This window comes from Mobula birostris, chromosome 3, assembly GCF_030028105.1.
Source record: "Mobula birostris isolate sMobBir1 chromosome 3, sMobBir1.hap1, whole genome shotgun sequence".
Taxonomy (NCBI): Eukaryota; Metazoa; Chordata; class Chondrichthyes; order Myliobatiformes; family Myliobatidae; genus Mobula; species Mobula birostris.
Window position 1 is genome coordinate 38449996 of NC_092372.1, and position 24442 is coordinate 38474437.

The 24442-nt window shown below is 39.1% G+C and overlaps 1 protein-coding gene across 1 annotated transcript in view; it reads left to right on the top strand.

Annotated features, from left to right (window-relative positions):
* The window catches only part of parp8 (poly (ADP-ribose) polymerase family, member 8), a 370191-nt gene that overhangs the window by 120395 nt on the left and 225354 nt on the right, over positions 1-24442 (top strand). Inside the window, exon 3 of the mRNA XM_072252492.1 lies at positions 9038-9075. Coding sequence (XP_072108593.1) covers positions 9038-9075 — 38 coding nt within the window. The remainder of the gene's footprint in view (positions 1-9037; positions 9076-24442) is intronic.

Below are 24442 nucleotides of genomic sequence, written 5' to 3' on the forward strand. Positions count from 1 at the left end.
CTAAATTACACTGGAATATTTTCTATTGTTCAACCCATCTGAAATAGTGTAATTAGAATGCATCTGAAGAACTATTTATTGCTATCATGGGTGAGATATCTAACAAAATTTGCATAATTGTTTCTGCCATTGCAGTCTTCTTTGGGAGTGGGACCTTCAGTAGGCACAGCCTCAGCATATAGTTGAGAAATTATTGGCATGTTGATAAAACGGTAAAAGTGAAGTTAGGTGAACAATTAGTACTATTGCCAAAGTTCACACAGTGTCAGCAGAAATTGGAAAAGTTAGTGAAAGATTGGCCTTTGCAATAAGAATAATATATTCTCTATTAGTACTGGAGAGCCATGCACCATTCTTCCTGCCCAGTTTTGTCTGCCTGAAGGAAATAAAGCAAGCAAGAATCAGAAAAAAATCCTCAAGATCGTAAAGTTATTACAAAGTCACAAATTGCTTAGTTGGTCCAGTGATTTAATTGAAGAAATCTATGTTGTTTCTAAAATTACTTAACATCCAGTGGAGGTAAAAGGGTCCCCAGTGTGAATGTGACATCGTGAAAGAACAATCAACTCCACTCACAACACGCTGGAGGAACTCAGCAGGTTGGGCAGCATCCGTGGAAAAGATCATTCAACGTTTCTATGGATGCTGCCCGACCTGCTGAGTTCCTCCAGTGTGTTATGAGTGGTGTTTTCACCCCAGCATCAGCAGAGTATTTCGTGCTTACATCAACTCCGATGGAACACTTTGAGAAATTTGCATTTGTGTAAGTAGTCTTAACTTGATCTTCAATATTTGACACCACCCAGAAACAAATAGCTCTTTATCAAGTACTGCATCTCTAGTTCACACGTACAAAGTTGCTCCACATTGTTTTCCAATAATGACTTGCATGTATTATTTGGTAAATTGAAACAGAGCTATTGATTAGATTGTTCGCCATGTGCCTTTTTCATAAATCACCTTTCATTATAACCTCATGCTTAAACCCCTCATATCATGCTTATGTCATGCAACACCTATTTCTAACCCTCAGAAACAATATTGGACTTCTTGTCTACACTAACTCAACTTTGGTGTTGGAAGGATGAAAATATTAATAGAACTAAATATTTTTGACTGCATCAAAGGTGAAATTTTCAAAAATTATGCTTTGAATCTGTTTTCAGTTATCTTGATTTACATTTTATATATTCAGTTGGGGACTTCCATACATTTGATTTTTTTTCTTGAGCATTTCTCCTTGTCTCCTCTGATCATGCACATTCCAGATCCGTGTACCACCCTGAAACTGCTGCAATTAGACTGTCACTTTGTGTAAAGGTATTAATTCTTCATCCCTCTTCTCATGACAATATTATGTATTATTGTGGAAAATGATACCAAGTTCAGAAACATTTATTACCTTACAACCACCAGGCTCTTGAATTGCTGTGGTAACTTCATTCGCTACTACTCTGAACTGATTCTATGACCTGCGGGTGCACTTTCAAGGAGTCTTTACAACTTATTTTTTTTATTTGTAGTTTGTCTTTTTTGCACCTTGGTTGTTTTTCAATCTTTGTTTTTGTATAGTTTTTTTTATAGAATTCTATTGTGTTTCTGTTTTCCTACAAATGCCTGCAAGAAAATGAGTCTCTAGGTAATACAATCTATGGCAATATTAACATACTTGAAAAATATGCATGCATAGTTGTATATTTCTACCTAAAACAGATGCTGAATTAGATATTACCTGAAAGTTTTAACTTAAATAATGTTGCATGCAAGTGTGGAGAATAAATTGAATTGCATTGAAATGGTTTGAGATCTGTTTCAATTCTTAGTTTAGGTGAAGGCCAATCTTTATGTTACTGGACTTTCAGTAAGCTACATGATTGGCAATCACAGTAATCACGTAGAACTTTTGTCAATAGGCTAATTTTAGTGCAGGATCAGAATGTTCAGGACTTCCCACTTTGAGACTTTGCCATATCTCTGAATGGAAAAAAATGAAATTAGTATACGTAATTATATTGCATTTTGAAGATCCCTGGTCCATAAATATCCCCTATTTTCAATTAATTTTTCCTTTGTTTTTCCACTTGTTCAAACCTCTTCTGCCCCTAAATAATTGTGTCTGCATTAATTCACTTAGTCACGTGTTGAGACCAGCATTTATTGTATATTTCAGAGCATTTCAGAGTCAACCACATTTAGCTAGGCTGAGTAAGGATGGAAGATTTCCCTCCCTGAAGAACCAGAGTGAATTATGGTTTTCTTTTTCTTGTCCTAATACACTTCCAGGTGGAATTTGAGGTGATTGGAATCATGTGGTACAAACACTGTAGCTCCAGGCAATAATATGATCCCCAGTTGTGGTTACTTTGAGAAGAGAGCTGCTGTTAAATTCTACTCTGGAAACATACCTTGTCTCTCTGGAGTGTCAAATGGACTTCCATCTGAGTCATAAGGCTGGGTACCAGCATGTACAGCTGTCGCAAGAGATAAAAGCACAAAGAAATTTGCATCCAGTTACACTTCTACTGGGGCCATTATCATCAACAGATTGATGTGATGGCTCATATAGTGATACACTTCTGACATCACAGGCAAACTCCTCTCAGGGTTCTTTATCTCATCCTTCAGCATCCAAAATTTAACTAGAATTCTGTAATCCAATCTTTAATCAAAGCAGAGCAACTGTCTACTCTTGTGTTATATTTTTGAAGTAACGTTACTGTAGATTCAAATGCCAACCCAGTGTGCTGATATCTTCATTGAGAGTAAAGACTTATCAATGTCAGTACAAGTGAAATCTCTAGTCTCTCGAATTACAGCCAGCAAGCCAGCACAACATTTTTGAAGATGGACCTTCTTTCCAGATGAATGCACTGGGCTGAGAGCACTTTATTTCTATCATTAGATGTCACATCCTCTAACTAATGCTCACTATTGCCATTAATGTTTATTAACCAACAGATGTCATGTCCCATTTCCAATTTACCTCTGGGCATCATGAGCATAATGGACTTTATTATTGTCAGAGCATAGAAAGAAAAAAAATAATACAAAGAAAAATGCAGTAAAATACTGTAGGGCATTGGATAACTTAAGCAATCCAATAGAATAGACATATAATTACCAAATTAATATCATAAGGATTAACTGGGTTCTTTGGTGCATTTTGTTAAGAATTACAATGGATGAATAAAGGTATTTATGCTTGCAGGTGTGGATACAGATACAGAAGAAAGGTACATATTTATGCATGCGTAGATGTTCAGAAGAAACAGTAGCTGCTAATTCATGTGGCTAGACGAATGATCTGGAGACATGGGTTCAAATCCCAGCAGGACAGCATAGAGATTTTAATATAGTTAATTTAAATATTCTGAAATTAAATAACTGGAGCTAGTAATGGTGACTAGATAGTCATAAAATCCCACATGTTTTATGAATATACTTTGAGGGAAAGAAGTCAACCATCCTTGAATACTTTGGCCTATGTGATTGCAGCCCAACAACAATGTGGTTAATAATTAACTACACTCTTACTTATCTTCAAGGCGAATTAGGAATGGACAATTATACTGGCCATGAAAGTAAAATAATATATAAATCACAAAAATTTGTAAGCTGTTTAATAATGGTATAAAATGTAAACCAAGCTCTGAACTTTATTTTTAGAACAATGCAACTGAGAAGTAAAAAAAAGTTATGTGCAATTTATACAGGATGTACGTTAGCTTGGATCTGGACAACTAGACACATGTATGATCTATGCATTATCAGAAGAAGAAGGAGGACCTACTAGTTGTGCATCCCTTATCCAAAATGCTTTGGCAGAAGTGGTTCGGATTGCAGAATATTCGTACCTATATTATGAGATACCTTGGGGGATGGGATTCAGGTCTAAACATGAAATCCATTAGCATTACATATACAGCTTATGAATAGCTGGTGGTGAAGCTCATAGGGTGAACAGTCCGCAGTCAGAGCACTGTCTGACATGAGGCATCTGGGTCCTCCAAAGACCGTCAGAATTGAATGACGACCTCCGACTGCATTTATTACTGCTTTCCAGAACTTAGATTTTTTCCATATCCGCCATTGATTTCATACAGCTGCCTGTTCCACGGCAACTACAATGGGGGGAGCTGCCAGTTTTATGTAATATTTTTAATAATTTTGTGCATGAAACAGTTACCATCAATTTTCAGTTTGCTGTGAAACACCTTTGCTTGATTCATGATCAACATAGCCTCGAGCAGCATATGTTTACTCTGACACTGACGTAACCACTTTTTCAATGTATGATTGAGATATTCATTTTTCACTTTATGCAGTGTTTTTCTATTATTTATTAACTTCTTTTCATTACATATGTGAGGTCACTTCTCTGAACTGTCTGTGGTGCACAGAGACCTGGGCATCGCCTGAGATCCTTCCCAGTGTCATGTGATGTCATTTCAGTGCTCAGAATATTTTGGATTTTGGGGGTTTTTGGATTTTGGAATTCTAGATGAGGGGTTCTCAACCTGTAATAGAGAGGAAAAGAAATCAAAACTACAAGAACATCTTTAATAGAGAAGATGGTACCTCTCAGAGGTAATTCTCTGGAAAATTGAATGTTGAGCAGAGGTAGAAGTAAAGCATGGTAAATGTGCTATGTAAACAAAAGGAGTTGTTGACAAGGATTTTGAAAACTCTTGGCAAGATTAGATACAGAAAGTTTCCATTTCAAAGAACATCAAAATATCAAATTCTAATAATGAATTTGTGAAACTCATCCTTACCTAAATGGCACTAAAATGTGAAATGCACTACCAAAGAGAACAGTTATCTGTGTCCACATATAAGAGGACACTAAATAAGTAAATGGAGATAAGCAAAACAGAAATTAATGCTTTTGATGTTAAATGAAGGCTCATAGAGCATGGCTTATGTGAAACTGTTGGAGATCAATTGGAATAAATTGATTATTCTGTGCTGTAGATGATGTGAAATATCTCACTCAAGTGCAATGGGAACAGATAAGTAAAACTGCAAGACTATCCTCCAGGAGCATCTGTGTTACTTTTCTCTCAGCATGATGTTTCTCCCGATCACCGTCTTCAATCCAACGTCATCATCATAGATAATAAAGATGCTTCTCATCACCTTCATCGTCATCATCTTGTTTATCTTTATTGTCCTTGAACTTAGCTTTTATAACGGTTTTGCTGGTATGTGTAGCAGATGCTAAAATGGATAAGCATTACAAAATACTTGGCAAATTAATTGATTTGTTAGTTTTTTGTTAATGGTTTAATAAATTTCATAGTTTATAAATGTCATTACATTTGTTTTTAGTGGTTAGGGAGGAAATGAACGCATACATTTGTTATCTTTTTCAAGATTTTGAGCCATCAGTCGGTTGATAATGACTTACATCTACTGCAGCCCTGTGAGCTCTGTGGTGGCTGATGAGACCATTGTGAAATTAATTTATAGACTCTGCCTTGGTGAGGTTTTGTTGAGGTGATGGTCACCTGGGTAGGTAGTATTAAATGTGGTGCACTCCTTTTGATATTTTTAGCTGGGATTCCACATGCTGTTCTGGGTAGCATTGTTCGTCAGGGAAGGTGTCACTATGGTGATGAGCACTGGTGTACTTGCAGTGGTATTGACTTGGTTGAAAATGGTGAATAGCAGGGTTAAAGTACAGAGGTGGGAATGATGTATGGAGTCCTAAAGTATTGCCTGTCAATAGCCAGCACCTCTTCCCCAGGGCACCACTGCTCAATACAAGAGGACATGGCTTTAAGGTAAGGGGTGGGAAGTTCAAGGGGGATATCAGAGGAAGGTTTTTTACTCAGAGAGTGGTTGGTGCGTGGAATGCACTGCCTGAGTCAGTGGTGGAGGCAGATACACTAGTGAAGTTTAAGAGACTACTAGACAGGTATATGGAGGAATCTAAGGTGGGGGCTTAAATGGGAGGCAGGGTTTGAGGGTCGGCACAACATTGTGGGCCGAAGGGCCTGTACTGTGCTGTACTATTCTATGTTCTATGTTCTATATCACAAAGCATAAATGTAGAAAATTCAAGCATGTGTCAATTATCATGGGTGTTCTTCCATCTTCTTTTTAATCTCTTGCTAATGGTTCATGAAAAAAATCTGAATATTTTTGGTCTACCCAACAAGGGTACCTCGGACAAAGAATTTCTGGAGTTCATCAGAGCAAAATATCGCCAAAATTACCTAGGACCAACCTATATAAGATTTCATCATGCATCAAAAGTAAGATTAATAAAAGATATGTAGTCAAGAATCCTTTTGGAAATAATGGTCACAACGAGTAGAATTCTGGCTATGGTTTGAGAGTGAACACTTTGGATTCAAAACCCATACCTTCATTTTAAATATGGGAGAATGCAAAGTTTGAAGTAAGAATTGTCATGAATTAACAGGAAATATAGGCAAAAGAATATATTAGCAGATGAGCAGTGGCAGATATTTAAACAGCTATTCCATAAAGTTTAGGTGGAAAAAATACCCTAATTAAAAAGAGGGATTCTATGAGAAAGATGAAACAGCAAAGAAGGTCAGACAAAATACTAAATCAAAAACTAGAGCATTCAAGTTCCTGGTAGATCAGAAAATTCAGGACATTTATTTAACCAGTAGCAAGACATTAAAAAGCTAATAAAATGGGAGAAAGAAAATTATGAGACAATATTAGCAAATAATGTTAAAACAAACAGCAAAAATAAATCTATGTATATAGCAAAAGGAAAATGATAGCTAAGATAATTTTGCAACGTCTGGAGGGTGAGATTTGGGAATTAATAGTACATGTCCATGTTGACTTGTAACACCTAAATAGGCAACCAGTCATGCTGCAGCGAAAATATTGGGATTGTGCAGCAATAGATGAATAGGTTGAGTGAGTGGGTGAAAATTTGGCAAATACAGTTTTTATTTGGGAAAATGTAAAGTGCTAAACTTTGTAAGCTGAATCAAAAAGCAGATTATTATCTAAATGGAGAGTGGTTGCAAGCAGTACAATGGGATATAGATGTTCTTGTGTATTAAACACAATAGTTAGCATGAAGGCTATGTAAGTAGTTATTAAGACAAAAGGCTTATTGGCCTTTATTGCTAGGAGATTTGAGTTTCGAAATTGGGAAATATTGTTACAATTATGCAGGATTTTATTCAGGGTTCACCTGGAATGCCATTTGTAGATTTTGTCCCCTTGCTTAAGAATAGATATAATTTTATTGGAGACAATCCAGAAGAAATTGACTGGTTAATACCTGGGACAAGAGGGTTATCCTTTCATGAAAGCTACTGAAGCTGTATGAAGTACATTTGCTTGAGGTTGGAAGATTGAAAGGTAATTTTATTGAAACGTATTTGGGGGCATGACAGAAGTAGATATTGAGGTGTTTCCACTAGTGGAAATGCCTCAGATAAGGAGACATAGTTGCAAGGTAGGGAGGTGATCATTTAAAACTGAGTCACACCGGAATTTTTATTCTAACAGAGGATAGTGAATCGCTGGGATTCTTTACCTGGGAAGTTTGTTGAAGGATATATCACTGGAGGTAGTTATAAAGGGGATATATAAATTTTTGAAAGATTGTGGAATTGATGGCAGTGTGGAAGAGAAGCTGGAGCCTCAGGCAGATCAACAATAATCATATTGAATGGCCGGACAGGTTTGAGGAACAGATGGCCTCATTTTGCTCCTATTGTGTTTGGGTGTTCTTTCCACTAAGCTGGTGTTCATTTAATAACCTATCAATTTCACATGGAAGTTAAGATTCAATTAATTCATATGCTGTAATTGTGAATATAATCTACAATGGAATGAAAACAAACTTTGGGAATTAAGGCATAACTTCCTTTACGAAATGCTTCTCAGAACAGAATTTATTTGGTCAAGACTGTGTGGGCAAAATATAACAGTAGTTAGTATGCTTCGGCGTAGAATATTGTGAAAAGAGTTCAGAATTAGATAGGATAGCTAAAATAAAGAATGTCTGAAGGAATGTGCAAGCAATTATAAATTGAATTGTCCACTCATTAACAAATGATTATATGCACTGATTTAGTTGAAAAGTTTATTTTCAGTTGAGAAAAAAGTCAAAGATATATGAAAAGTAATGCAGTGGCATTAAATATGATAGTCTATGTGCTGAAACAGGAGCTCAGCAGGTTCTATCAGCCCCTCATTTCAGAGTTCATAACTACTGTGCAATTGCTGCCCTGACTGCTAGGACAGTACTTTCCATGCCTGTCGCAATATGGTGTAAGACAGCAAGGGAAACTTGTTGCTTCCAACTAGCAACGTGATGTCCCACTCAGCTGTCATGCTGCAAGTGACCACAAGCCACTATGAATTGGACTGATCAACAGACCCACACTTGCAACATGCAGGTTACAAATGGTTGTTTTAAAAAAGGAAGCTTTCAGTGAAGCTTTTTACATTATATAACATTATTCTGCTCAATATATAACATTGAGGCTGGAAGATGCTGTGTGCATGTCATCTAAAATTTCTGTCTTCTTCTTTAACCCTATGTAATGTGCCCCTGCTTTATGCCTTGCATGTGAATAATGAATGTACAGACTTCCCCCAAAGGCTCTAATTTCAGCAGCTGTGAGACAAATGTGCAGTGTGCTGCTTTTGACATCATTAACCATACTACTGATACTGAGCAAACGACGACCACTCTGTGGTGAATGGTGGCGCCTAATAATAACTATGCTACTATCCTAAACATTCTGGATTGCTATCACATCCTCATGTACAAAAAATAACTCTTATGTGCAAACAACACAAAACCAGCACGTGCTAAATTCTCAGCTGTGCATTTTTTCAAACAATGACAAAATGCTGTTATTTTGGCTTGTGATAATGGAAATCGATGAAAATCATTGATAATAACATAAACACAAAATAAACAGCGCATTGTGAGTGTTCCATTGATAATAACATGCTGACTGATTGATTGATATGTCTATTCTCAAATATAAATTCTAATTATTGCTGTTTATCTCCTCAACAGGGTGTCTTACTCAGTTCACGTCTCCGAGGATTATCCAGGTACTCATTTCCCTGAAAGCTCTATTTCTAAGGACATGGTTAACGTGTGACCTTTTGGAGTGATACTGCACTGCTCTGGGCTGACTGACTGTGCACATGCTGCTTAGATGTGGTGGTTGGCATCTACCTGACTAATTTGTAGTCTATTGCATTCACATGGCAGATTCAACTTGGGGTGGTGGAATTGCTTAAAAATGTAAATGTATCATCAAATGTCAACTGGTTCATTGAACAGGTAAGAACAATAGCTTGTATATGTTAATTGACCTAGGACAACTCCAGCTATAAGCTGTCATATCATCATTCCCCAAATGAATCTGAGAACTGAGGTGAAATTTTTTTTTTATTTGTAAGTTCTCAAGAGTATTTAATGAGTCTATTGAGCAAAAGTCTCTTTTCTCACAGAGCAAGAGCAGTATTTTCATATCAAATTACATCAACATTACTAATGCTAGACAGCAATTGTCACTATCCATCATTTTTTATACGTAATCCACCAGTTATAAAAGACAATCATCATTAACATGAGCAAAGTACACCGAACGCTGGAGAAATTCAGCAAGTCAGGCAGTATCTAGGGAGGAGAATAAATAGTTGATATTTTGGGCTGAGACCCTTCATCGGGACTGGAAAGGAAAGAGGCAGAAATCAGAAGAAGAAGGTGGGTGGAGGAGAAGGAGTACAAACTGGTGGGTGATAGATGAAACCAATGGAGGGGGAAGGTGGGTAAATGTGGGGCCGGGGAGGGGGGATGAAGCAGGAAGCTGGGAGGAGCTAGGTAGAAGAGGTAAAGAGTTGAAGAAGAAGGAATCTAATAGGAGAGGATGGTGAGCCATGAAAGAAAGGGGAGTAGGAAGAACATCAGAAGGAGGTGATGGGAAAGTGAGAAGAGAAGGAATAACCAGATTCAGTTTAAGATTAAGGTTAAAATTCATTTATTTATTACATGCACATTGAAGCATACAGTGAATTCTGTTGTTTGTATTAACAACCAACACAGCCTCAGGATGTGTTGTGGGGGGGGGGGTGGTGTCTGCAAGTATCACCCCACATTCTAGCACCAACATAGCATGCCCATCATGTTCAGCAGAGCAACACAAGCAACAATTACAACAAAAGCAACACAGCAAAACAAGCCCTTCTACCACCCTCCCACCCATAGACAGACCCACAACTCCAGGACTGGCCTTCTCCAGACCTTTGACCACCAGTCCTTGGCCTTTGACTCTCAGACACACAGATAATAGGTCTCCAACCTCTAGACCCTGGTCCCAACTCACAAGCGCCAATCCAGATTGCTCAACCTTCAGGCTTCAACCTCCAGACTCACAGATCCCTGGTCTTCGAACTCCAACCAGAATGAGGGGTAAAAGAGAGGAGGGAGGGGGTCATAAATTACAGAAAGATAGAGAATTCAACAGTCATGATATCAGGCTGGAAGCTGGCCAACCAGAATTTGAGGTGTTGCTCGTCCAACCTGAGTTTGACCTCATCACGGCAGTAGAGGAGGCCATGGACAGTTATGTCAAAATATGAATGGGAAATCAAACTGAAATGGGTAACCACGGGAAGATCCTGCCTTTTGTTGCAGACTTACTGAATTCCTCTAGCCTGTTATGTGTGTTGTTCAAAATATTCACCATCTGCAGAGTCTCTTGTGTTTATGATCATGAACATGCTTTATTTCTTCCTGCCTTTCTATTTGAATGTACTTTTTGAATATAGTCATTAGCTCAGAATGCTTCAGCTTCTTTGCGGCTGTGCCTTGAGTAACTCTTCCAAGTCAACACCTCAATGAAGTCATCAGCAAAAATAGTCACAAGCAATCAACAGATTCCTGGTGTCGTGAAAAAAAATCTGTGACACAATCTGATATTTTAAAGGGGAACTGATCTTGAAACATTATCTCAAACAACAGGAATTCTGCAGATGCTGGAAATTCAAGCAACACACATAAAAGTTGCTGGTGAACGCAGCAGGCCAGGCAGCATCTTCCTAGAGATGCTGCCTGGCCTGCTGCGTTCACCAGCAACTTGAAACATTATCTGTTCATATTGGTTTATTGAACCTTATCTGAATAACGCTACAGATTTCTGATGGTGTTCATTTAGGTATGGTTTATAAATGGGCAAAATATGACTATACCATCTTATTTGGAATTCAACAAAATTGTTGTAATGGCTGAAACATAGCCTTATGAGTATCAGCATTCATTGTCACTTCAAAGAGATAAAGACAAATGATGATGAAGAAGAGGTTGGTTCACCTCCAAGCTGCACCTTGGATCCGCAGGATGGTGTAAGGTATAGGAGTTGTTGGCAAAACTGACATTTATTGCTCAACCCAACAGCAAGTGATCCAGCAACTTAAAAAACATCGAGGAAAGGTACTTCCCATTAGCATTGTTAGTAGGCAATTCTGAACAATGGAGAAGCTGCTGTGTATGACCATAAGACAATTAGACATAGGGGCAGAATTAAGCCATTTGGACAACTGGGTTGCTGCATTATTTCATCATATATGATTTATTATCCCTGTCAAACCTATTCTCCCGCCTTCTTCTGTAACCTTTGACTTCTTTACTAATTAAGAACATATCAACCTCCGCTTTAAATATCCCCAATGTCTTAGCCTCCATGGACTTTTGTGGCAATGAATTCCAGAGGTTCACCACCCTCTTTCTAAAAATATTCCTCCTCACCTTTATTCTAAAGGGACATTCTTCTGTTCTGGGGCTATGCCCTCTGGTGCTAGACACCACCATTATAAGAAACACACTCCTCACGTCCACTCTATCTTGGCCTTTCAATTTGATATGTTTTCATGAGAATCCCCCTCATTCTTCTGAACTCCAATGAGTACAGGTCTGGAGCCATCAAGTGCTCCTCATATTTTAATCTTTTTTAATTCCCTTGATCATTCTCATGAATCTCTTCTGGACCTGCTCCATTGCCAGTTTATCCTTTCTTAGATAAGGACCTAATACTGCTCACAATGAAAGGAATCTATAAGGAACTGAAAGTCCCTTACAGTTGCTCATGTTTTCCCAGACAATGGCGATTTTGAGTTTGGGAGGTGTTCTTAATCTACTGGTTTACAACTCGGAGTTGATGTTAAATTTAAGTGGTGTTGTAGATTTAGCTATACTGCAGATATCGTGAATGAGGTATAGCATGAATAATCATGGAAACAAGTATTGTAACAGACATCAAGTGCCTCGTGATGACCATTATTAGGTGTTAGTGTGCTACCTGGTTTCATGTCACTTAAAGTTCATATGATGGCAAGATCTTACAGAATGGGTTTTGTTGCTCAGGACCCTAGAGGCACTCTCCTCTAGGCTCTCTGGAGGCTGTTTTTTGAAACTGTAACAAGACCAGAAGACCACACTTGAGTAAGGTGCCCAATAGGAGGAGATCAAGAGATCCTTCCTCTCTATAGGGCATCCATTCTTCTTTCAAGGTGCCTATGTATGGCAGGCACAATACACTGCCTGAGGAGGAAGGCATCATCACACTTGTTAGATAAATGGGAGATCATTGTATGTTCTATCACTAGCTGAATAGCTTTTGAAGCTCAGTAAGATGTCTAAGTTCACTTGTAGGGCCCAGAGAGTCCACGAGGAGAGTCTGTTGTTTGGATATCCATACTTGTATTCATGTGGGCATGATTCATTCTGCTCCATAGTTAAGTAAAAATAAATGCATTCTTCATTCCTCAACTAGAAAGCACCCATGAATGAAGGCAACAGTGAGCTTCAAGCTAAAAAAAAATGTCCCACCTGTCAGCTTTAGTTGCCTGTAATAGTCCTGAGATTGAGGTTCAGAATGATGTTCACCTTCACCGAGACAGATGATTTGTCCAGGAATTTGTCTGTAGGCAAGGAAATATTTCTCACCTTTTGAAGAGTAGGAGGGGGCTGAATTGAAACACACAAGATCCTGATGTGTCTTGACAGGATGGTTATGTGGAGGATGATTCTCTTGAAGTGAATCTAAAAACAAAAGCCATTGTTTTAAAAATAAGATGTCACCCATTTAAGATAGATATGAGACAAAAGATTTTCTTCTAAAGGCTGTGAGTTTATATGACCATAAGAAATAGAGTCATTCAGTCCCTAAGCCTATTGAACATTCAGTAAATCAACTGCTGATTCAACTTCCCCCTTGTGGACGTTTTCCTCTCATCAGGTACCCCATTGATATAAAAATCTATCACAACTTTGAATACATTCAAAGATATTTTTCTGCTCAAGGAAATCCATAGACTCACACCCCTTTGGCAGAAGAAATTCTTCATTTCAACTCTTAAGTGGAGACTTCTTTATTCTCAGATGATTCCCTCTGGTCCTAGACTGTCCTTACATATCTTGTATATTACAGAACCTTAGAAATTTCAGTAAGATTGTCTCTCATCTAAATTCCAATGAGCACAGACCCAACTCATTAAATCTTTCCTCATTATAAAATCCCTCATTACCAGGGATCCTTAGTAATCCTTAAATGAACTACCTCCAATGATAATATGTCCTGGGAACCTGTGGAACTCTTTTCGTTATGGAGAGGGAAGTTTTTCAATTTTTCAAAGTAGAGGCTTGATAAGCAAAGCCAGGCAACTGTGGGTAGATATGGATGTGTGATTGATGTTCCAGCAAGATTGGTCATGATCTTATTAAATAGCAAATTAGGCTTGAACGGACAACTGCTCTACAGCTGCTCCTAACTCATAGGTTTTGGGTTTGTATATTTATTTGTCACTTGCTAAATTTAGCTTCTGAGCACTTTATTCCTTGGATAGTTGAAAGAGGGAGTGCGGCCTCCAGAAAGCATTTGAAGATATATTGTGTCTGTCAAAGTGCTTTTGCCCTTCCACCTTTGCATTTCTTAAGTAAATTATCTTTTGACTTCAGCTTTTCTCCTTCTCCCTTGGTCACACAGGGTCGAATGTTTCCATTTTGAACAGGACAAAGATTTGTAGTAAATCTCTTACATATCTTGCCTGTGAAATGCATGCTTAACTCTGGCTCCCAAATACAAATGCAAATTATTGATGTCCCTTTAAACAGCACAGATATAAACCATGTTCCTGCTGTTAAGATTTGTTTTTTTTTCTATAGTTTGTACAGAGTGTTAATTACATTTCTATGATTCACTTTCACATAGGAACCACCAACTGGGTGTTGCTCATAGACTAATGTCATCTATATGCCCTCTGAATGCTCTCTGTGTCATGCACAAACAAGTTGCAGGTCAAAATTCCTATTATGCTGCAGAAGTATTGTTAGTCCTTAGCTTCATTTTGTAATTGACAAGCACTTCGTGATTAAGTTTCTTTTTATTATGTTCACTTTTTAGGCACTGTTTGAGAATAACTGCAAAAGATAACATGTTTGATGGCTCTGCGCCTGAACTCAGTGGAGTTTAGAAGAATGAGGAGGGAATATCATTGAAACCTATCAAATATTGAAAGGTTTGGCCAGTGGATGTATAGGGGAAGTTTCCTATAGTGGGGAAGGCTAGGACCAGAAGGCGCAACCTTAAAATTGAGGAGCGTCCATTTAGAACAGAGAAGAAGAAAGTTTTCTTTGGCCAGAGGGTGGTGAATCTGTGGAAGTCATTTGGTACATTTTAGGTCTCTTATTAACCAGGACTTCAAAGGTTATGGGGAAAAAGCAGAAGAATAGGATTGAGAGGGATCATAAATCACCCATGATGGGTGGCGGAGCAGACCTGATAGGCTAATTGCCCTAATTCTGCTCCTGCGTCTTATGGTTTATGTTTTCTGCTGGTGTGGTTAAATAAATCCAAAGCAACTTGTGTTGTGCTATACCAGATTATGCTAACCTCAACCCTGATGGTTACTAAAAGTCCTTAATACAGTTTCCTTGCTGGGCATCTGCATATGAGTGCTTGTAGACAGAAAATCACATTAGATTATTTGGAGATGTTTAAAATCTATCTGTTCTGTTTGTCCTTGCCTATACCCATGTATAAAGATCTTGGAGTAATATTCCAACCTAAATCAAAAGGTGGTCAGAATATGAATCACTAACCTCAAATGCATCTTTGTGGGTTTTAAAAGGCCTTTGAATTCCAGCAGCTATGTCCAATGTCAAACTAAGTGTTGGCATTTTATTATTTATTTCACCTGAAATGATATTTCTGTCAATAATGTAATTTGCCCAAGGCAAAATAGCTAGAAAGTGGTGATGACTTTGACTTTGGATTAAGATATAGAATTTCCCTTGAGCAACTATTGCAAATGAATTACATATCTATTTCAAACTGTTATTCAAATGAAAAATTATTCCAGCAGGTTGTTTGTCTTGTTCATGAATGCCACAAAAGTGTTCGGTGATTTAACTTGGGGCACTAGGACCTGGGTGTGTGACTACCACAATCCTACTTTTATCCACACCCTCGAGTAGATGAGTGGAAAATAAATATGGCTGCAAGCTTGACAGCATGTGGCTGTTGACGATGAGATAAATGTCATTTCCAATTCACACATGAAAGACCCATTGAAAGATTGAGATGTAATGAAGATAAGTGAAAACTATCCACGATAGTTTCAAGAATAACTATTGCTGAGTGTGAGGTTATCAGGTTCTTGCTGTAGGATTGTTGAGCAACATTGTTTATTTAGACCAAGATGAATTTCATGACTAAGTCTTTGATGGTTGCATCTGTTCAGTTTTGCAATGATTAAAATAATTTAGGTGGATCTTTTACATTGTTCTCTCCTTTAATAGACTGTAAAACTTTTCCATTCATCAGTGCACTCTGAAGAACAGAGCAGTGTCAATGAAACTTGCCATTGGTGCTGTAATGTTGATTATGTACGAGGAAAATTTAATTATTATGACCTGATGGCGCAAGGGTGCTCAAGGAACCATCTGCCTTCATTTGTATCCACAATGGGAAAGGATTTTAGGTGATAGGGATGTGTGAAGTTTAATCAAGAATGAAAGAATGTGAGGTAAAGCTCCTTCTCTGTTTGTTTCAAGCCAAGAATCCAATTTGATTGATCAAAACTGGCTTTCAAAGATATGGTTAGATTGGAGGGAGAAATAAAGAGAACGAAGTGATTGTCTGTATCAGCAATACCGGACAAATGTCCTAAGGTGTTTTATGATGAATGCGGAAATTTCAGGGAATGAAAGCCAAGATTCCCTTAACCTTTTTAAAGCGTGACCTGTAGCTTACAATATGAAGGAAGAAGTTGGGACAGAACTAAAGAGGCAACTGGAAAAAGGGGTTGTTGAGCTACTTTTCTGATTGTCTGTTCTTACTTTTCCTGTGGTGGTGACAGATAGCATCATTACGATCAAGAGGCATTATAGGATAATAAACAGCAGAGAATGTAAACAGATATTCCTTGTCACTGATGATTTATTGACTCAGCTCAGAGGAGCATAGGTCTTCAAATCACTAGTAAAAGAAAATCTGCAGATTCTGGAAATCCAAGCAACACATACAAAATACTGGAGGAACTCAGCAGGCCAGGCAACACCTATGGAAAAAAGTAGAGTTGACATTTCATACCGAGACCCTCTGGCAGAGCTGGAGAAAAAAAAAAAGATAAGGAATAGATTTAAAAGGTGGGGGAGGGAAGAGAGAAACAGAAGTGGTTGCTGAAACTGGGAGGGGGAGAGATGAAGTAAAGAGCTAGGAAGTTGATTGGTGAAAGAGATACAGGGCTGGGGGGGGGTGGTTCCGATAGGAGGGAACAGAAGGCCATGGAAGAAAGAAAGAGGGGAATAAACACCAGAGGGAGGTGATGAGCGGGCAAGAGGATTAGGTGAGAGAGGGTAAAGGGGATGGGGAATGGTGAAGGAGGAGGGGCATTACCAGAAGTTTGAGAAATCGATGTTCGTGCCATCAGGTTGGAGGAATATAAGGTGTTGTTCCTCCAACCTGAGTGTGGTTTTATCGCAACAGTAGAGGAGGCCATGGATTGACATATCAGAATGGGAATGGGAAGCGGAATTAAAATAGGTGGCCACTGGGAGGTCCTGCTCCTTCTACAGGTCTTCACAGTCTTTGCCATCTCATTTGTTTACTAAGAGATCAGGATAAGGCAAAAAAGACCAGTAATTATTCAGCAATAATTACTGGCACTGTTCCCAAACACAAACATTGGTGTCAGAGAGTATGAGCTTCAAGCACTTTTCCTGAGGACAGTACATCATTTACCACAAGGCTCAAGGTTTAACGCCATCATTATGACCTGGTGGAAACACCAACGTCCAAAAAAAGGAAAATCCTATAAAAAGTAGTGGATACAGCCCAAAGCCCTCCCCACCATTGAGCTAATCTACAATGAGTGCTCCTACAAGAAAGCTGCATCCATCATTAACAACATCTACCCTCCAGGCCATGCTCTCTTCTTGCTGTTGCCATTGGGAAGGAGGTAGAGGAGCCTTAGGTCCCATATCATCAGGTTCAGGAACAACTATTTAAACCATTGGGCTCTTGAACCAGCATGGATAACTTCACTTATCTCAACAATGAACTGATTCCACAACCAATGGACTCTCTTTCAAGGACACTACAACTCATATTCTTAGTATTATTTATCTACTATTTATTGTTATTATTGTCCTCTTGTAGTTCTTTATTCTACTGTGAATGCTTGCAAGAAAATGAATCTCAGGGTAATACTTAGTGACATATGTACTTTGTTAATAAATTGTCTTTGAACTTTGAACTTCTATCATAAAATTATTGAGTGTTCATAAAGTACAATAAAATGAACTTGACCTCATGATCTACCACGTTACGACTTTGCACTATACTTTCTCTGTACTCTTTGACACCTTACTCTGCACTTGATTCTGTTTTTGTTTTGTACTATTTCAATGCACTGTTGTAATGAATTGATCAGATTTACCAAATATGATTCAACATTTATCTGGAAAGATAAATCAAGAATATAGGGAGCATCGAGAAGGAATATTTCATGCGGAAATAGATCAGGAGGGGGAAGATATCAGAATAAGGAGGTGGGAGGAGGGGAAGGAGGACACATGTAGAAGGTGTTGCTCTGGATTTCCAGCATCTGCAGGATCCCTTGTGATTATGGCCTACCATTCATTGAGAGACTGTGTCTCCCCACCCCCCACCTCCGGTTCTTGATTCTTCAGCTGAAGGAAACATCTTCCCTGTATCCACCCTTTCAAGTCTTTGAAGTTTATTTTAGTTTCAATGTGATCTCCCATTCTTTTGAACTCTAGAGAATAAAAGACTTGTTTACTCAATCTTTTTTCATATGACAAATCCACCATTTCTGGAAGCAGTGTAGTAAATTAATGCGCATATATCCTATTTTGGATTGGAGGCCAAAACTCTACACAGTTTTTGCAGTGAGATATTTTTACTCCTGTTCTCAAATTGTCTTACAATGACGGCCAACATTCCACTTCTGTTCCTAACTACTTGCTACTCTTGTATCTCACACAAAATGCTGGAGGAACTCAGCAGGCCAGGAGAAGAGTGCAGATCTGCTGAAGAGTTTTGGCTCGAAACATCGACTGTACTTTTTTCCATTGATGCTGCCTGGCCTGCTGAGTCCCTCCAGCACTGTGTGTGTGTGTGTTGCTCGGATTTCCAGCATCTGTAGATTTTCTCTTGTTTGTGCTACTCTTGTATGTTGAGTTTGTCTACAAGAATTGTTTGGTCCCTTTGAACACCCAGCTTTGTTTTCCTGTGACGTGCACAGAAGTATATAACTTCACGTTTTTCCACATTATATTGAATCCACCATGATTTTGCCTACTCCCTCAGCTTGTCTGTATCTCCTTGAAGCTTCTTTATATCCTATCCCTACTCCAGTTCCCACCTAAGCAACACACACAAAATGTTGGAAGACCTCAGCAGGTCAGGCAGCATCTACAGAAGTGAATAAACAGTCAAGGTTTTGGGCCAAGACCCTTCTTCCCACCTACGTAGTTTTGTATGATCAGAAAACTTGGAAACAGAATTTAGATTCTGAGATGCCGGAACATTGCTGAGCAAGGCCTACTTTACTTATAAAGTAGATATTGAAGGAAGACCTTAGTATGACAAGAGTTGAAGGCCTACTTAAGATAATTAATTACTATGGACATTTCCTGCTGTTGTTAAGTTGAATGTAAGGATCTCTTTTATGATTGCTGATCATAAAAGAATGTGGAAGTGGAAAAATAATAATGCAATCCAGAAATGAAAAAAAATTGCTGTTGAATTCTTAGGTTTATGTCCATTATTTTCCAGCAGAGCTGGTACATTTGACCTGTGATGCATCAACTCATGCCAGTTGTACACTTGCTGTAAGAGAAAAGCAAGGCACTGAAACGATCTTTCAATGAGACCAAGAAAGCTTATCTATCATCTACTGACTGGTGAATTTCTAGAAGGACTTGTATAGCTGGAGTTTTTCAGTTTCACTACAAGTTTCTGCAGGGTGTTTTTTGTCCATGTAGCCCTCACATGAAATAAGCAAGGTATTAGAAATGCTAGATATAAAACCAGAAATGCTTGCAATATTCAGAGATCAGGTGGCATCTTTGGAGAAAGAAGCAGAATTTTTTGGTCATTGAATTATCATCAGATCAGAGAAAAAACAGAAGCCAAACAGCTGTCAGCTAAAATGCAAAGATAGGTCTAATATCTGCAGCTACTTTCTGGAGTACATGAATGCTCAGTACAATCATAATATGGGTAGACACTGTGTTGAATGCCTGCTGATGCACGTTCATGAGAGACCCAATACTATGTTGTGTCATTCCTGTGAAAGGTGGATGGTACTCCACTTGCAACCCAACAGCTTAATGCTATATTCTTACTCTCCTGAAGGTGTTCAAATGTGTCTAGCATAGGTAAGAAGCAGAATATGAAAATTACTTGGTAACCATGTTACCAAAGAAATGATCAAAGCATCAAGAATGGTCTGGTTATTTGGAGATCTGGAGCAATTCCAACACAAGGAAAAGCAAATCTGTGAAAGTCTCCCAAATAAATCCTATATCAAGGAAGTTACCTTGTTTCTCCTGGGAACTTCAGTTAGGAATCTATTGGAGAATACTGTGATGGAAACACAACAATATTAAGAATTTCTCAAAAATCTCCAATATCTTCCTATGTAGTGTTCATCAGGTCAACCAAAAATGAGTATTTTTTGGCGTCTCGAATTTCCACCAATTCCTGATACATACAGCAAAGTACCTCCAAATGAGATGTTACCACCTACAGGTGATCTACCAGCAAAAACAGAACTATGCTATAACTGACCAATGTGGGACTGTTAGTTCACAAACAAGAGAAAATCTGCAGATGCTAAAAATCAAAGTAATGCACACAAAATGCTGGAGGAACTCAGCAGGCCAGGCAGCATCTATGGAAAAGAGTAAACAGTCGACATTTCTAGCTGAGGACTGATAAAGAATCCTTGCCCAAAACGTTGACTGCTTACTCTTTGCCATAGAAGCTGCCTTGTCTGCTGAATTCCTCCAGCATTTAGTGGGCCTGTTAGTTTGTAGCTTTGTTGGTAGCATTGGATCTTTTTATCTCATTTTATTTTCACATATGGCACCAAGTGACCTGGGACTGAGACCCAAGTGTTAAACCTGTTGCAACGTTATTTTTATCAACATCCTCTTGTGAATGAGTGGAAAATTTAAAAATTGCGGCTCTTAGGTGAGAATGCGGTGTTGATTTGTCCATGTTTTTTTCATCAGTTCTTGATTATTGGATTCATTGAAGAATGCTAGTTGAATAACTGAAATAAGTTTGGAAGTCCTGAAGAAAAAGAGTGGTTGTCTGTGGTGGGGTCATTGTTTTATTAACAGCCTTTAAACAAAACAATGTCTGTGCAGGTTTACGGAATATAGAATATGGGAGAGAGAAACTCTGGTGAAATGCACTCAACTAAAATTGAGAATTGTTTTAATTCAATAAATTTTAGCACCATTGACAGAAATTAACAGCATGAAAGAGTGTTCAGGGTCACAGAAACATGGATATATTAACTGTAGTTACTTAACTAGACCAGTATTCCAGACGTTTAGGTAAATAGTCTGGAGATATAAGCTAAAATTTTCACCGTGGCAATTTGTGAATCTTTTTAACACAGTAAATTTTCAATAAAATGATAGGATAAGTAACAGTGACTAGAAGCTGTTGGATTATGACAACCTGGCTCCGAATGTCCTTGAGTGAAATGAGAACTAAAGGTCATAGGTTAAGGGTAAAAGGTGAAATATTTAAGGGGCCTCTGAGGGGGATCTTCATTACTCAGAGGGAAGTGAGTATAGAACAAGAGGCCTGTGGAAGTGGTGAATGTGGGCTTGGGGTTCGATTACAACATTTGGGTAAGTATATGGATTGGAGGGGATTAGAGGGCTATGGTCTGGGTGTAGGTCGATGGGACTAGGCAGAATAATAATTTGGTACAGATTAGATAGGCTGAAGGGCCTGTTTCTTTGTTGTTTTGCTCTATATCGGATCTTGATAGACAGCGAAATCCAGCTGAGTTGACCCAGCAAAGCCTCCTCACTTACCGTACATTTAGTGCAAATGTTGGGAGAGCTGCCCCACAGGCTAGTCATGCTAGTCATACACACAGGGTAATATGTTTTAGCAATGCATCAGAGTACTCCTTTACTTTTCCCTGTGCTATTGATAGAACAGCCATGATGTACAGAAGGCCTCACAGAGCCAGAGAGCCAAATTAAATTCTGAACTTGCATGCTGTCTGTGTGGAGTTGCACATTCTCCCCATGACAGTATTATTTTCCTTACACATCCCACAGTAGAGTGGGGTGGTTGGTTAATGGGCTGTGTAAGTACCCCTTTTGTGTAGAATCCAGGGGGAGTTGATGAGAGTATGGGGAGAATAATATCTGATTACTGTAGGATTCGTGTAAATACGTAGATATATAGGGGCATGGCACTGTTGATCAGAGATAGTGTTACGGCTGCAGAAAAGGAGGAAGTCATGGAGGGGTTGTCTACGGAGTCTCTCTGGGTGGAAGTTGGGAATAGGAAAGGGTCAATAACTCTGCTGGGTGTTTTTTATAGACCACACAATAGTAACAGTGATATCAAGGAGCAGATAGGGAGACAGACTCTGGAAAGGAGTAACAATAACAGGGTTGTTGTGGTGGAGATAATAATTTCCCAAAAATTGATTGGCATCTCCCTAGAGTGAGGGGTTTAGATGGGGTGGAGTTTATTAGGTGTATTCAGGAAGGTTTCTTGACAGAATATGTAGATAAGCCTACAAGAGGAGAGGCTGTACTTGATCTGGTTTTGGGAAATGAACCTGGTCAGGTGTCAGGTCTCTCAGTGGGAGAGCATTTTGGAGATAGTGATCACAGTTCTATCTCCTTTACCATAGTATTTGAGAGGAATAGGATCAGACAAGTTAGGGAAACGTTTAATTGGAGTAAGGGGAAATATGAGGCTATCATGCAAGAACTTTGAAGCATAAATTGGAAACAGATGTTCTCAGGGAAACGTATGGAGGAGATGTGGCAAATGTTCAGGGGATATTTGCGTGGGGTTCTGAGTAGGTACGTTCCAATGAGACAGGGAAAGGATGGTAGGGTACAAGATCCGTGGTGTACAAAGGCTGTTGTAAATATAGTCAAGAAGAAAAGAAGAGCTTACGAAAGATTCAAAAAACTAGGTAATGATATGAATCTAGGAGATTATAAGTCTAGCATGAAGGGGGAATGAAATTAGGAGAGCCAGAAGGGGACATGAGAAGGCCGTGGCAGACAGGGTTAAGGAAAACCCCAAGGCATTCTACAAGTATGTGATGAGCAAGAGGATAAGACATGAGAGAATAGGACTAATCAAGTGTGACAATGAAAAAGTGTGTATGGAACCGGAGGAAATAGCAGAGATACTTAATGAATACTTTGCTTCAGTATTCACTACGGAAAAGGATCCTGGCGATTGTAGGGATGACTTGCAGTGGACTGAAATGCTTGAGAATGTAGATATCAAGAAAGAGGATGTGCTGGAGCTTTTGGAAAACATCAAGTTGGATAAGTCACTGAGACCGAACGGGATGTACCCCAGGCTACTGTGGGAAGCGAGGGAGGAGATTGTTGAGCCTCTGGCAATGATCTTTGCATCCTCAATGAGGATGGGAGAGGTTCCGGAGGATTGGAGGTTTGCAGATGTTGTTCCTTTATTCAAGAAAGGGAGTAGGGATAGCCCAGGAAATTAGAAACATAGAAACATAGAAAATAGGTGCTGGAGTAGGCCATTCGGCCCTTTGAGCCTGCACCGCCATTCAGTATGATCATGGCTGATCAACTCAGAACCCTGTACCAGCCTTCCCTCCATACCCCCTGATCCCTTTAGCCACAAGGGCCATATCTAACTCCCTCTTAAATATAGCCAATGAACTGGCCTCAACTGTTTCCTGTGGCAGAGAATTCCACAGATTCACCCCTCTCTGTGTGAAGAAGTTTTTCCTAATCTCGGTCCTAAAAGGCTTCCCCTTTATACTCAAACTGTGACCCCTCGTTCTGGACTTTCCCAACATCGGAAACAATCTTCCTGCATCTAACCTGTCCAATCCCTTTAGGATTTTATATGTTTCAATCAGATCCCCCCTCAATCTTCTAAATTCCAACGAGTATAAGCCTAGTTCATCCAGCCTTTCATCATATGAAAGTCCTGCCATCCCAGGAATCAATCTGGTGAACCTTCTTTGTACTCCCTCTATGGCAAGGATATCTTTCCTCAGATTTGGGGACCAAAACTGCACACAATACTCCAGGTGTGGTCTCACCAAGGCCTTGTACAACTGCAGTAGTACCTCCCTGCTCCTGTACTCGAATCCTCTCGCTATAAATGCCAACATACCATTCGCCTTTTTCACCGCCTGCTGTACCTGCATGCCCACTTTCAATGACTGGTGTATAATGACACCCAGGTCTCGTTGCACCTCCCCTTTTCCTAATCGGCCACCATTCAGATAATAATCTGTTTTCCTGTTTTTGCCACCAAAGTGGATAACTTCACATTTATCCACATTAAATCGCATCTGCCATGAATCCGCCCACTCACCCAACCTATCCAAGTCACCCTGCATCCTCTTAGCATCCTCCTCACAGCTAACACTGCCTCCAAGCTTCGTGTCATCAGCAAACTTGGAGATGCTGCATTTAGTTCCCTCATCCAAGTCATTAATATATATTGTAAACAACTGGGGTCCCAGCACTGAGCCTTGTGGCACCCCACTAGTCACTGCCTGCCATTCTGAAAAGGTCCCGTTTATTCCCACTCTTTGCTTCCTGTCTGCCAACCAAATCTCTATCCACATCAATACCTTACCCCCAATACCGTGTGCTTTAAGTTTGCACACTAAT